The sequence below is a fragment of the Cygnus atratus genome, chromosome 2 (assembly GCF_013377495.2).
Source record: "Cygnus atratus isolate AKBS03 ecotype Queensland, Australia chromosome 2, CAtr_DNAZoo_HiC_assembly, whole genome shotgun sequence".
In the NCBI taxonomy this organism is placed as follows: domain Eukaryota; kingdom Metazoa; phylum Chordata; class Aves; order Anseriformes; family Anatidae; genus Cygnus; species Cygnus atratus.
The window spans coordinates 98,594,756-98,609,113 of NC_066363.1; the positions used below are offsets into that span (position 1 = coordinate 98,594,756).

At 38.5% G+C, this 14,358-nt stretch overlaps 1 protein-coding gene across 2 annotated transcripts in view; it reads right to left on the minus strand.

The window, feature by feature from the left end:
* Nucleotides 1-5,243: 5,243 nt before the first annotated feature.
* The window catches only part of TSHZ1 (teashirt zinc finger homeobox 1), a 56,707-nt gene continuing 47,592 nt past the window's right edge, over nt 5,244-14,358 (minus strand). Inside the window, exons 2-3 of one of the 2 annotated variants that reach the window (XM_050709033.1) lie at nt 6,471-9,205; nt 5,244-5,416 (exon numbers count right to left, since the gene is read on the minus strand). In XM_050709033.1, coding sequence (XP_050564990.1) covers nt 5,312-5,416; nt 6,471-9,205 — 2,840 coding nt within the window. In that variant the 3' untranslated portion in view covers nt 5,244-5,311. Of the gene's footprint in view, nt 9,206-14,358 lie in introns of both variants that reach the window. The other variant, XM_050709031.1, reaches the window with a different exon arrangement.

Consider the following 14,358-nt stretch of genomic DNA (forward strand, 5'->3'; position numbering starts at 1 on the left):
GCAGAATGATGGCAAACGGTGCGTGACCCAATCTGTCTGTCTGGATCTGAGGATTATGTCTATTTCCAAGACATAGTAATGTATCCTGCCATTCAAAAATACCAACACTCATGATTTCAAGTAATTCAGCTGCAGCAATATTTGACCTCAGCACTACGCAGTCTTGGGCATCCAAGCTCCTCTTGAAAGGAGTGGCGAGGGGTGAAGGGATTGTGAGCATGGCCATGTATAGTATGATAAAATTAAACTGAAGTGCCAACTGGCAGGTTAACGTGTTTTGCCAGCTGATTTAACACCCACTACTCCACTAGTGAACTTACCTGAAAGAAACTGCTTGCACTTAGCTATTGGATCTTCCATCCCAGATTATGTTGGACTGAACTTAACTGCTTGTTTTGTGTTTATTATAAACTCTCTGGGGAGTTAGAAACCGCACCTGAGAGCATGCTCTAGTCACTTGACCTCTACCTGCTGGTCAAGAGCTTTGGGCACTATTCCTTACCACATGATTTTTAGCATGCTGCTTTCTGGATTCCAGCCTTATACATGTCATCTTTTGGTTTTGAACTGCGAGTACAACCCCACCTTTGTGCTTCTCAGACAAGCTCAAATACAAACTTCAGTCTGTACACACTAAGCAGAAGGCCAAAATCAAGTTGCCATACATTCCACGACAGATGATTTCCACCTGCATGACCTTGAAGATTGGCTTATATTTGCTTAATAGGTCCCATCAGCCTTTAAGGTTTCATCATGTAGGCTGTTTTGAGCAAATGAATCAGCTCTGGGCTCCTTCTACAGATGGGCTGCAGGCAACCAGACTTCAACCCTCCTTACCAGAGTGACCGTGTGGCATTTAGCTGCAGGTGTCCTGCATCTACAAAACTGGTCCGGAACCTGTCAGGCTTTTACCTCCTTCTTCAGCCAACGGTGACACCACAACTCTGGACAGACGTACAGTCACTATATTAAAGAAATATGCTGTCGCTATATTAAATTTCTTTAGAACTATGTTGTACTGATTGTCAACCCATTATGCCTTGAACAATTTAGTTGGGAAAATGCTTTTCTAAGAAGAATAACTTTAACAGTTAATCCTCTCCAAAATTTTTTACATTAAGAAGTTTAACCAGAAGTAAGAAACATTAAAAAAAAATACAGACCATAGCTAATCAAAGTTAAGCTTCATATTTTTCACAAGGAAGGGAAAAAAAAAAAAAAGCAACAACTACAGTAATTAGGATAAAAACTCGCTAGACTTATTTTGACCATGCTGACCCTTGATTCAGGAGGTCACTAGACAGGACTGAAGAGAGGAATGCAAAAAAAAGTGATCTTCACAGTAGAGTAACTGGAGCTCCTCGTTCTCAGTGGGAAGGCTTTTATAATCATCATCTATTCCAACACTGGTTGTCTGAAAATGAGTAACTCCATTAGCCATGTATCAGTGTCTGCAGTTCTGATCTCTTGGTGTTAAACTATTCTAAAAACAGTGTTGCTATACACTAGTGAAAAAATTACAGCTAATGAAGATGCTGGATAAAGTACATTTCATAAAAGAACCTAACCTTAGGTAACCTGTATCATCTAAATAGACTGGTAAAATATTCTCCTTTTTCAAAACACACAGTTTTGAGTACTGTTTTATTCCCTTAGCTACAATATCACCTTTAAGTAAAAGAACATCTTTCATCCCTAAATGTGGCCACTATACCTACCTCTAGGATGAAGATGACTACACACAGTGATGAAGAGAAACTATACAAAGCCACATGAAACGTGACGAAAAGAAATTCAATGAGAACAGTAGGGAAAATAAAAATTTGGAAGAATCACATTATCTAAATTAGTATTTGGCTAGTAAATTGGGGTTAGCCTTCTATTCTCATACATGGACAGAAAAGGACCCCGTTTAAAATTTCAGTGAACAGATGGTAAAATCCCATTTCCTGTTACTTTCATGCTGGGAGAGTAACTCGATACTGAATCAGCCAGGAGACCAACACCTACAGAGCTGCGAGAACACTCCACATGGAAACTGGCCTCTCCTTAGAGGTCTTCTAACCAGGACCCCTGCCATATAAAGAATAATAACACACTCAAATTCTGAGATGGCTTTATAAATCATAGGCAAAAGCTGATGCACTATGCGCTGATTACTCTAATGCAAGATAATGTGCATATTTTTATGCCTTTATACTTAATTGCAATTGCATTTTAGTGGCCTCTATGATAAGGACAGATTATGTCTGGTGTCATTATTACCAGCGTAACTACCCAGAGAAAGGTGTAACAAAGTTATGTTGCAGAAGACATTAGTGAATATCCAACCAAATGCTATTAAAAAGGAAAAAAACAACAAACAAACAAACAAACAAAAAAACTTCATTTCATTCAGGACTAATGTCATCAGTACACAGATCTCTCAAATTTGCAACGGTATGTATCAGTGTCAAAACAGCAATACAAAACAAAAAGTGCACAGAAGCAAAAGTCAGACCTGTGAAACAGACAGACCAAGATCTTCCCCTCTAAGAACAGATAGAAGCAAACGTAAGCACCAGCAATATATTGCTGAAAAAAATGCAGCTGCATACATCTTTGAAAAGAAACAGATACAGTGGATTTTGAATAAATCACAAAACAGGTATACAGGTTTACAGAGAATGCTATGGCTTTCAATGCTCCTACATCTCTTTTCTTCAAGAGCAATCCTGAACGGTTGTGTGGTCTCTTCCATGTAGTAGCTTTAGTACCTACTAATAGAATAGCACAAACTTACCTTTGTTGAAATCTTTTTGAAACAAAGAAGAAATAAAAGTACAAGTCAATTTTGATGTAAAGAATAACTAACTCAGATTTATCTGTGTGCATTTTTTTAATAAGATTTTGTTTTCTGAAATGCAGTACTCAAAAGCATTAAAAATCCAAAGAATGAGATCATACTGTCTTTGTGCTTCATTTCGTTAAGCAAGTAAAACACTAGGGCCCTCAAAATTTTCATCTACTTCATATTTCAGTCTTAGAAAGCGTTACATCAGCATAGTCTCTAAGTAAAACTGCTGGTTTATTCTAAATGGACTTTCTTCAGACACTGGCACAGATGATGAGTGATTGTCCAATTCTGAAGCTATCAGAACTGAACGGATTTAGCAATGTCATAAACACCTCTCGAGGGAGTCACCTGGTGTTGAGAACTCACTTTACATGCCGCGTTTCAAAATGAGTTTTAATGGATTTACATTAGATTCAAACCCACTTTAGAGCTATTATTTCTCCCTTTCAACCTTTTCACCCACTACTGCAATGTAATACAGCATATTCTATAATCATATGTTTGCAGGCCTGTGGTAAAGTAAACAAAACTTCAAAGGGTTATTATTTAAAGGCTCTGTATTACAGCCATAGGCCTGACTGTTATTCTTCCTCACCACCCCTCGGGCCCAAAGTACATAATCATCCAGTAATTGAACTGAAATGTCTAAATGGCTAGATCCCCTGAAGGACATAGGTAGTTAGCAGTGAAGAAAGTAAGGGACATTACAAAAAAAAAAAAAAATCATGGTGCTTTTCTGCACTAGTTAGAAATACTATGTAAATGTATCTGACCTTGACCCGCTAGGCTTGTGCAGAAAACAGAAAAAAAATGTGTGGGTATTTCTGAGGTTCTAACTAAAATAAAGATTAAATGTGGAACTGTGCTGTATTTGGAGGCAAAGATCTTATATTTAAATTACTTTCAGAAGAATTAAGGAGAAGGAGCAGAAATATAGATATGTACACAGAAGTGTACATAACACAATATTATCACTAATACTATGTGAAAGCAAACCCCTCTAGGTCCTCATATTTAATAGCCCCTCCAAAAAGTGTAATGGATAGCATATCCCAGGCTTTCATACACTGTAACTGTCAAAGCACTCAGGAGATAGAGTACTGAAGGCTCTGACAGCTCTCTTTTACATTCTAAATGACATCTGCATTCAACAGAACAGAAATAAAGATTAAGGGAAACACCTGATATGATAGCACTCAGCTTACCTCAAAATGTAATATTTAAAAAGTACAGAGAAACATAGGTCTGTCTTCTTGTACTGTAAGTAAAAACTGGTGTCAAAGCCTCAGAGGTCTTCACTGCTGCCAGAAAGGCAAGTAGCACAGCATTCAACAGACTAGAGGGGCAGAAGCCACAGCATCTTACTATGTGACTGTTGAAATCAAAAAGGTGTTTTGCCTGAGGAAGAAGGGAGGAGACGGTCTTTGAATGCACACAGAAAATGACTACAAGCACAGTCAAACAGCACAGGAAAATTAACTTAGCAAAAGCCTTTGCACCCCTTCTTATACTTCAGTGCTGAACAGAGGGCCCGTTACTGTTTGATGGAGCCCCGCTGATTCTGTACCTTTCCGAGTATGAATCCATGGCAAATCTTTTTAAGAGGTTATTAGTATTATGGCTTAGAATGAAACACGTCAGCATACATATCATGAGAGATGATTTCGAATAGATTTTTGCTGGTTGATTATATAAACGATACCTCTTATTGCTGGAATAACACCTCAAAGGCAATATAATGACGACATGACAATGTATGTAAATCAAGAACTGCATGTGGGTTTATTTTACACTTGAGAAAACAGTGGATTTAATTGTGTGAACCAAAATGTACTGTACAATATTAATGATAAAACATCAAAATGTATAATTCATAGTGCATTGCTTGCTTTATTTTTATTTATTTATTTTTTTTGTCAGATAGTTCCTTTAAGTACATGCATCTGGAAAGATGCAGGTGCCAGTAAAATTTCTCTATTTATATCAAGCTGCAGGAACTAAATTTTATTCAAAAAGTGTGGTTTTACATTATATACACAGAAATCGAATATAAAATGACAATATAAAAAGTTAAAAGAGAAAGCATACAGCCAGAAGGTACAAAGAAAGTTGAACAGTTTAAAATGGTACGATATGTAACATGTATTTTTTAAGCTGATGCTGGCAATTTACAAGGAACAGAATCCAACATTTGCCCCATTTTTTTGTTTTCATTTACCAATGCAGCACACTATAGAAAGGTCAGCTTGTACCAAAGCTTAACATTTGTAAATAACTATAAACTGCAGTATTTTACAGGAAAAAAAAAAAAAAAAAAAAAAAGGAAAGAAAGGAGCATTTTTACACTTGTTTTAAATAACAGCTTGCATACCTTCTTTTTTTTTTCTTTTTTTTTTTTCTTTTTTTTGGCCAAAAAGTGGCAATTCTCAGCATCCAGAGGGTTTGGGCATAGTGGCAACTTGGTTTATTTATTTTTTAATTATTATTTAACTTATACAGTTGTGGCTTCCTAACCCCTTGTGTACTACACAGCTCTCCTTCTTCCAAGGACTGCATGCACAATTTCTTCACAAACCAGTTCTGCATTAAAAAAAAAAAAAAAAAAAAGCTCATTCATTTAAAAAAAATAAGTTCTGTTTCTGACACAGCTTTTATTTGAATGAAATGCCTTTAAGCCTTTTGTTTTGTTTTTCCTTATTTACTTATTTAGTCACTGGGAAAGGCACAGAAATGCTATTACAGTTCTCAGAGGGTTAAAACTTGACACTACCAGGTTCTGTGACCTTTATTGTCATGGCAACTTTGTAATTTTAGGATGTCTCTTTATCATTGTTCTTTGTGTCTTTCTTTACGGCTAAATTAATGTCTCTCAATAGTGTCTCCCACTATATTCTACAAAAGATAGCTTAACATCAAGGACAGATGTTGAAAATAAAGGTCAGACTTTGACTCACAAAAAAATAAAAACAGAAACAAAAATAACCATGCACAGATCAGACAAAGAGCATATAAATATAACTACAAAATAAGTGTAAGAAAAACCAAGGTCCAGATAGGCAGTTCAGCAACAAAAGTAAGACTGATTTCAGAGGCTCAGGTCAGGCCTAGTGCAGTACTATGAAGAAGTTTAGTGCAATGTTCCTGTGGTCACTTGCATACCTGGCTGCTTACCTGGACGCTATTGTTTTTCTAACTCAGTTACATAGATCAGATGGTCCTCTGGGGACTTGCCATGTGTTTTACTAAGGTGCAGTTTGACTGCATGCTTGCTTGCAAAAGTTCGGTTACAGAGCTTACACTGGAATGTGGAGCCTAAGTCCTCCTCAGCTATTCCAAGTGAGCCCAAAGTCTTGTTTGCGAGGACTTTTGAAACATTCTGCTGTTCTTGAATCTGATTAAGTGGCAACTTTGACAGATCCTTCAAACTAAACCCTAGGTGTGTCTCTAAGTGACTTATGTATGTAGAAGCAGTCCTGAACTGAGAGGCACAATCATTGCAAAAGAAAACAGGATGTCCTGTGTCCAAATTCTTTAAAAATTTGGTTCCACCTGTCCTCCTTAACTGATACTTCACATTGGCCAGCCAGTGGCTAATTGTGGTCATGGAAAGACCAGTAAACTTAGAGATGTGTACCCGCTCTTGTGGACCTAGGTCCGACATAATATATTTGCCTTCTGGGGTCTCCCTCAAGCTGGAAGCAAACTGGGCTTGAAGGATCAGAAGATGTTGAGGGTTCCAGTTGGACTGTCTGCCCTTCCTCTTGTGTACTGGCGACAGTTCATCCAGAGCTTCCTCAAAACTGCTCCCGTCAGCATCCGACTTTTCCGACACAGTAGATGGAGTTGAAGACTTGGGTGTCAAACGCCCTGTGAGGTTCTTCACCATATCAGAAATATCCAACAGGGCGCTCTCCCTTAGTGGAGACGAGGCAGAGTCAGCCACACTGGAAACAAGAGGTTTGTTTTTGGACTTGGTTAAATCAATAGGTTGATCACTATTCTCATAGTAATACCGGTCAATAGCATCAGCCTGCTTGACCGGAGTGGTTGGGTAAATGGGTTTGTCCAACATGCTGTTGCTAATTTTGTACAGCATGGCCAAAGGGTCCAGAGAGGGGCTTACTGGCTTAGAAATTTTGCCTAAGTGAGTATTCATAATGGACTGTAAAGCGCTCAGTGGATTAATGAAGGATGGCTCAGGTGAATGGTCTGTGATGATTCCTAAATTGTTACAGCCATTTGCAACCTTTGCTTTTAGTGGCTCTGTACCATTTGGAGTATGTGCTTCTGCTGGACTATCCTTTTTAACCTTCTGAACTTCTGTCTCAGAGCTTTTCTTCTGCTGCTGTTTGTTATTCGTGTCTTCCAATTTGGGGAAGTCTTTGTTTTCTTTAGCAGCAGGTGACATGGGTTTAACTGGAGAACTCTTCTCTTTCTCCAGAGGCTTTTCTTCCTTCTTCACGTTGATTTTACCTGTAACTTTCTCCACCAGTTCTTCCATAGCAGATACATTGCTCTTGTGAGGCGGGGGTGTGAGATTGCCTGGGGAATGGATGAGTGCGTTGTGTTCTGAAGACAGTGATTTTACACTGCTGGCGTAAGATGGCTGCATTTGAACACTCTGCACAGCGGGCTGAAGGGGTTTGACTGTTCCTGGGAGCTGGTAAGCTGCATGAATACTGGGATACCCTCCCCAGGAAGGTGCTCCGTTCTGAGCTTTGCTGATAGCTGTCGTCACCGTGTTCTCGAGGGATTTCAGTATGTCTATTCCGCCTTTAGGACTGTCATCTAGGTCCTCCTCTCTGAGGTACTGATACAAAGTCGTTGGCTCAAATTTCTCTGTAGAGTCCTCATTCTCTTCTTTAATCTTTTTCTCTGTTTCACTGACCACCACTTTTTCCTTCTCTGGGTCTTTCTTTTCCTCCGAGTTTGTGGAGCCCACTGGGGAATCGGGCTGCTTTTTAATGTTGGAGGCTGGTAGTCTTGTGTGGGTGGTGGGTGGAAGAGGTATAGACTGTATCTTCTCCTCCACCACAGGGTCCAGTACTAGCTGTTTGCCTTTTTTGGAAGCAGAATTGGTCACCTTCAAAAAATGACCAGTGACCATCATGTGAGCAGTGAGCTGCTGCAACGTGTCATGGGAACTGCCACATTCCATGCATTTCAGTATTTGGGCTTTGCGTGCCTCAAACTGCCAAGTGTAGCTAGCACCATTTTGATAGCCATAGCGGTTGTTTGGAGTCACATAGGGGTTGGCAGTTTTCTGATCCTTTGCAGATTCACCCAGTGAAGCTTCTGCAGCGATCCCTGTTGGCTCCGGTGAACAAGGTGAAGCTAAGTCCTGAAGTGCTCTTTTTTTGGTAGAAGGGACCAATTTAGTGATGGCTGGTACTGGCTCCTTCAGAGGCACTTTCTGGTAATGCTTTGTTTTTATCATATGGACGCTGAGGTCTTGCAAGGACTCAAACGAATGCCCGCAGTACATGCACTTCAGCACTTTTTGAGCATCCTCTTTGCCTTCCATTTCCATAAGTGATCGTTTCCTTGGCTTTGACCACCGTTTGGTCTTATCAGCTTCTTTGTCTCTGTTGTCATCACGGTAATGTCCAGTTTCATTCATGTGCACTGTTAGCTCCACCAGTGTGTCATAGGCTGCACTGCAGTCTTTACATCGGAACTTACTAGCACCGGTGAACACAGACCCATAAAGTTTATTGTTTTGCCGGTAAAGCTGTACTGTGCTGAAAAGACTAGGCTCTGGGAGAAGTCCATATGACGAGGTCTGCTGCAAAGTTTTAGCTAATGCAGCTTGGTGCCAGTCATAACCTGAGCCACCACTGTTACTGTTATTATTACTGTTGCTAGTACTACTGGTAGTCGTACTGGTATTAGTGTTGGTACTGGTAGTGCTAGTACTCTGGGAATTGGCGTTGGTGTCAGTACTGGTGGTGTTTTCATTCTGGCTGATTCCATTGTTGCTGGTGGTTTGATTGGATTTCTTTAAGTCCAAAGCTAAACTGGACCAGCAAGTCTCTGAAAGCAAATTTGCATACACAGCTTTTATTTGTGCCAAGCTGTCCTGTGGATAGGAAACATTGTCTGTGCACTGAGGATCCTCTTTCTCTTCTTTAGAGGAAGTGCTTTTGAAATGGGCCAGCTGATCGCTGTTTTCACTAAACGGCGAACCATAGCCTGCATCCTGATTAGTTGCAGTGCTGACTGGGGAGTTCTGGTAGCTTTGAGCCTCTTTGATCTCCGCTTCTTCATTGCACAAATACTCATTCTCCTGGATGTCCAGAGACAGCCCATCATCTTCCACGCTGTCTTCATCTATTTCTGCTGCTTTCAATTCCTCCTCAGGAACATATGCTAAAATACAGGAGGAGGAAAAAGAAAGGGGAAAAAAAAAAGAAAAACAAGACAAAGTTATTGAACATGCACATTTTACATCATTGTTGTCTTGTGTACTAAAAGCAGTAACCATAAAGACAAATTTTGAAGATACATCCAGAAACCAAACTCACCATCACTTACACACTCCGCCTATAAATCCACATACTCTGTCCTGCTTACAGTTTGATATCAGTACTATCTAAGAATAAACTTTGACGTTGGCAGTAAAGTATGTGCCAGGACCACAGTAGATACCGTAATATCGAAACCAAAATCAAACAAAGAACCTACTAAACCAGTTTTAATCAACTTAAAAAATGCCTGGCCCCGAGCTGTATTTACTGCAGTATGTATGTAAAACATGGTGCAGCCGACCTCCACCCCACGGACCTAGGATCTCAGAATCACTGGCTTGACCAACTCCATCTCATCAAGGCTGTCTTTTTTGGCAAACCAGCTTCAGCTACAGCCTCAAGGGTGATTTCTGTGTCACTGACAGCTGATTCTATTGGAGGTACACTGGGCAAGTGTGTCAGATCAGTTGTTCCAGAACCTCCTGGTGACTGGCTGTACTTGGTCCATTTGAGAGCTGAACAGCTTTCAGTTCTAACAAGGTGAAAAGGGAAGCAAGACTATGACTGTTTTCCTAAATGGCCAGGATATACTTTGACTCCTGGTATGATCTGATGTGGGTGCTGCATTTACCATTTTGAAAACAGCAATCAGCAACTAAAAGTAAATGTAAGAGGTGAATTTTTAAAAGAAAAAGAAAAAAAAAAAAAAAGAAAGAAAGACCACCTTGAAACCTCCCTCCCAGCTTGATTATTGGCTTACAGCAAATATCAAACTTTGCTATTGTATTGCCACCTGGTGAAACTATATAATCTTACCAAACTATGTGTTTATCTGTATCAAACTATTTTTTAAACTAGCAAATGTGATATTCATGAGCAGATGGCCATTACATCAAAACACATTTACTCCAAGGGCCCAATTCACAGAAGTGGCTTACATGTACCTAAGTGATAAATGTACACTTTCATTGCAAAGCAGAAAACATACTTGTACACATTTCCCTCCAGTTTTGTAACAGAAGCTTAAAAAAATCACCATGATAATGCAATGCAGATCATTTATAAGCACGTCAAGGTAGAAAAAACATGGACTGTGAACAGTTTTCAGAGACTGAAGCAAAAAAATGCCTCCTTCTAGGTGAACTGTGCAGAAAGTGATGCTGAAATGTGGGCTACGTCCTGCCATCGTATAATACTGAAAGAAAGCCAGGAGAAAAAAAAAAAGTGCTTCTGCTCCTATGCAATATGAAGAAAATATGTATTTTCAAGTTTACAAAGCTGATGTCTTGATGAGTTGGGAGGGGGGGAGCATAAGTACCAGTTAAACTTCTTTTTGTACACAGTTGCTCATTTATTCTGAAACTTCTTTTCTGAAAGATAAACAGTCTTCTCTCATTATAATATGAACAGTTTTTGAAGCGTCTTTAAATGTTTTTTAGAAAGGTAACAGTATTATGGCCAGTACTGCATTCTGTATTCACCTTTGCAATTGCAGTTTATGCTGCCCCTAACTACTTCAGTACGACCTCTTAAGATAAGATAGAAAAGTAGCCCACCAAGTATTGGGAGTATTGGGGTAGTGTTGAACCTTAAGATGACCACTACACCCTTCATTTGTCCTTTAAGAAACAATTTTTTTAGGAAACAATTTTATTTTTTTGTTTAAAAAATGTTAAGCAGGGCAAAATTTTTTACAGATTGCCTCAGCCTCAGGTGTTTTCTGATATATTTAAGAGAACTAGTGAATACCAAGCACAACAGAAGTCACTAGAGAAATCACCCTGGAGCCAAAGGCTAGGAAGACGTCAGAAAAGCAAGAGAAAACCAAAAACAGTTTTTTTTTTAAATGCACTTAGTGCATAAAATAAGTAATAAAATACAGGAATAGTAAAAGAACTAAGAAATCAGTCAGATTCACAGTGTTGCAATAATGTTGCTGTTCAAACGCTTTGCATGTATTTGGGCACTACACTACCTCTGCAGCTCTAAATTCTAGGTATGCAAGTAGAATCCACTCCCACAGCTACAGCATAAGACCTCTTAGCTCTCCCATTAAACGCACCTGTTTTCAGCCATTTCTAACAGCGAAAGAAAAGACATTTTTAAGTTTCAGTAAGGTAAATAACAGTTATAGAATGTGGTTTCTGATTCTGAAATGACTTCAAAATAAAATTTAAAAATTCTAAAAGGCCCCAATGCATAAAAATGGACAGTTACCATCTGGCATTTTTCTTTAAAAAAAATAAAAATCTTAGTAATGATCCGCAGACAGTCACCAATTAGAAACTGCAAGCTGATGGGGCCCATATTCCTAGCTTTTATGAAGAGCTATCTTCTTACTAACCTCAATGGAACTATGCCAATTTTCTCTAATTTTCATATCCTGATATTTTTAATAAACACATGTAAGATGCTGTTGTAAGATGCTGAACGTTGCTATAGTTGATACAGTATTTTATACAAATCCATGTGAATTATCTGCTAGCATCTCTTTACTTAATTCTAAATTGCATAAATATGTATTTTTATAATTGCTACACATAACCATCTAAATATCTGCTTGAGGAGAAACCCCAGTTAAGCCACCGGCATATCTTTTATTTTCCTTTATTTATTTATGATGGTGTGTTTTCTCTATTCTCATACTTTTGCACTTGGTGAAAAGGTTTCTTTACCATAAAAATAAAAGGAGTTAAACCACACAAGAAACGTTAAAACTACATGAAAGGTCAGTGTTAAACTGTCAAAGCAAAGAAACAGAGTGTTAGGGTGAAATATCCATCTTTCACTTACTTTCCTAGTCCTAGATTCTGCTGAGACTATTACATGATTTGAGTTCTCTCCCCTACCAATATATGCTGCTACATAAGAGTTAAGAACATACAATTGGCTAGGACTGATTTTCTGCGATTTCAGAATTTAAGCCAGATTCTGAAAGAAAAATGACTTTACATGATGTACACACCCACATGTCCGAAATAACACAAAGCAATAATGCTTCTTAACCAAAAAGAGACTAATTTATCTGAAATGTTTAATTTGTATCACTGCAATCAAAAAGATTTTATTTAACTCCTTTAGTTACCACAGGATACACACAATACCTATTCATTCATGACTTAATGTTTATAAGATGAATAGCAGTACACTCAACATATGGTATTTTGCAAGGTCAGTGCAATTCTCTAACTGAAAAGGTTTCTGTTAGAGATAATTCAGAAGCATGCAAAATCAAGAATGTTAATTTGTAAAAACATGTATGTTCTTCTAAAATTCTCACAGAAATTTTACAAATAAATAAGCTTCAGAATTTTAAGCCTTAAATACATTCCTGTCATAACTACTTGAGGAGACGACAAATATTGCTTTACATCAAATGGAAGAGTGGGATGTTCAGGTTCTCCCTCTAAACTATAATATGTAGATCAACAGACAGACAGACAGACTTCAGACAGTGTGTCTTCCGGTGACCGAGAAACTCTAAGCAATCTTCTTCAGATATTCCTCCAACTACAGAGACTCTGCTGGTTCACACGTGTCCTGAAACCACACAGAAATACCAACAGCAGATACTAACAGTGATCCCCCTCAACAAATACTATATCCAAAGCAGAAAAAATTACAGAACATAATGTCAGCTTTTCTTTTCCTTCTCATTTCTGCATTCACAGACTCAGGCAAATGCATACTGGAAAAAGAAGGAAAAGCTTCAAATTTCAGACAACTAAAAATTAGGGGGAACAGTATTTCTTTTCTTCTTAATAAACCTTGCTAATATTTCTTTTCCTACGAAATGTGCCTTCTGGATGTCAGTGTTTCCCCATAGATATACTGTCATCTTTGAACAGTGTTAAAAGCTGTGCATTCTGATCTAAGTGGACATGAGTTGCTATATATTGTACATGTGAGTAGCACTGCACATTGTGTTTGCTTCAGTGAGAATATTTGCACAATAAATATACAGCCATTGTTTGAAAAAGCAGACACAGATCCGAAGTGTAAGGATGTGGTTAAAAGCATAAATATTCTCACGTAAAATCTTTCCATAACCTCGGACTGGTGCTTTTGAAGGAATCTGTCTCCACAGAGGTATTCTTTTCCGTTCAAAAAGGGATTCAGGACTGAATGCATTATTTTGAGAAGGGCGAAAAGTAATGATTGCATTTGTTTTAAACAGACTACAAAATTAAATGCAGCAAACTCTTCAAGGCCCGATTTTAAATAATCCAAACAAATAATTTTATTCAGAAGAAGCACCTAAGTATCGAAGGTTACGATTCAGTAAAGCAATTGAATACTGAGATCAGTTTCACAGCAATATATATTTCACGGTTTCAACAAACAGGGGCAGGTTTCAGCCTAAAATTCTTTGCTAAACCAGGGCCTACCCTGGAACTAAACAATAGTGGCACGGTGTGAATGTTCACCATTCTTCTTTCTGCAACAGATGTATTTCCGCAGCTCCCAGTATATACCCAGCCAACAGGAGACAGCAGCTGCAGAAGTTTTTGCAGCCCACATTGTCACCTTGCACAAACTGCACCCCAGGCTGAGCGTGACTTCCACTAAACACAAGAACACATTTTGAGAAATGGGCTAAAATGTAAAGATAGAAACGACACATCTCCCTCATCACAGAAAAATGAGAGGGGAGGAAAGAAAAAAAGAAAAAAAGGAAAAAAAACAGAAACATTTCCAGATATGTTTCCAGAATACACAGTTATGAGAGTTTTACAAAAGAATCCAAAATCTCACATTGTGAGAGGTTAACACGCCTGCTGGAAGATTTGAGAATTTTCTATATTAGTATATACAAATGTTCATAAAAAATTACGGCACAGATGCTACAAATCTGTGTGTGTGTATGTGTGTATTACAATGTCACTATGGTGGAAAAATATGGCTTAGTTATGACAATGGCTGAGGAGTAGCACAGACTATCAGACATCCAAATAACCCTACTACAGCGGTTTGCGTCTTTCGTTTATAATTGCAGCAAAATAGGGGGCAAAATACTAGAACTGCCTACCCTCTAATTCTGATGCAATGGGTCTG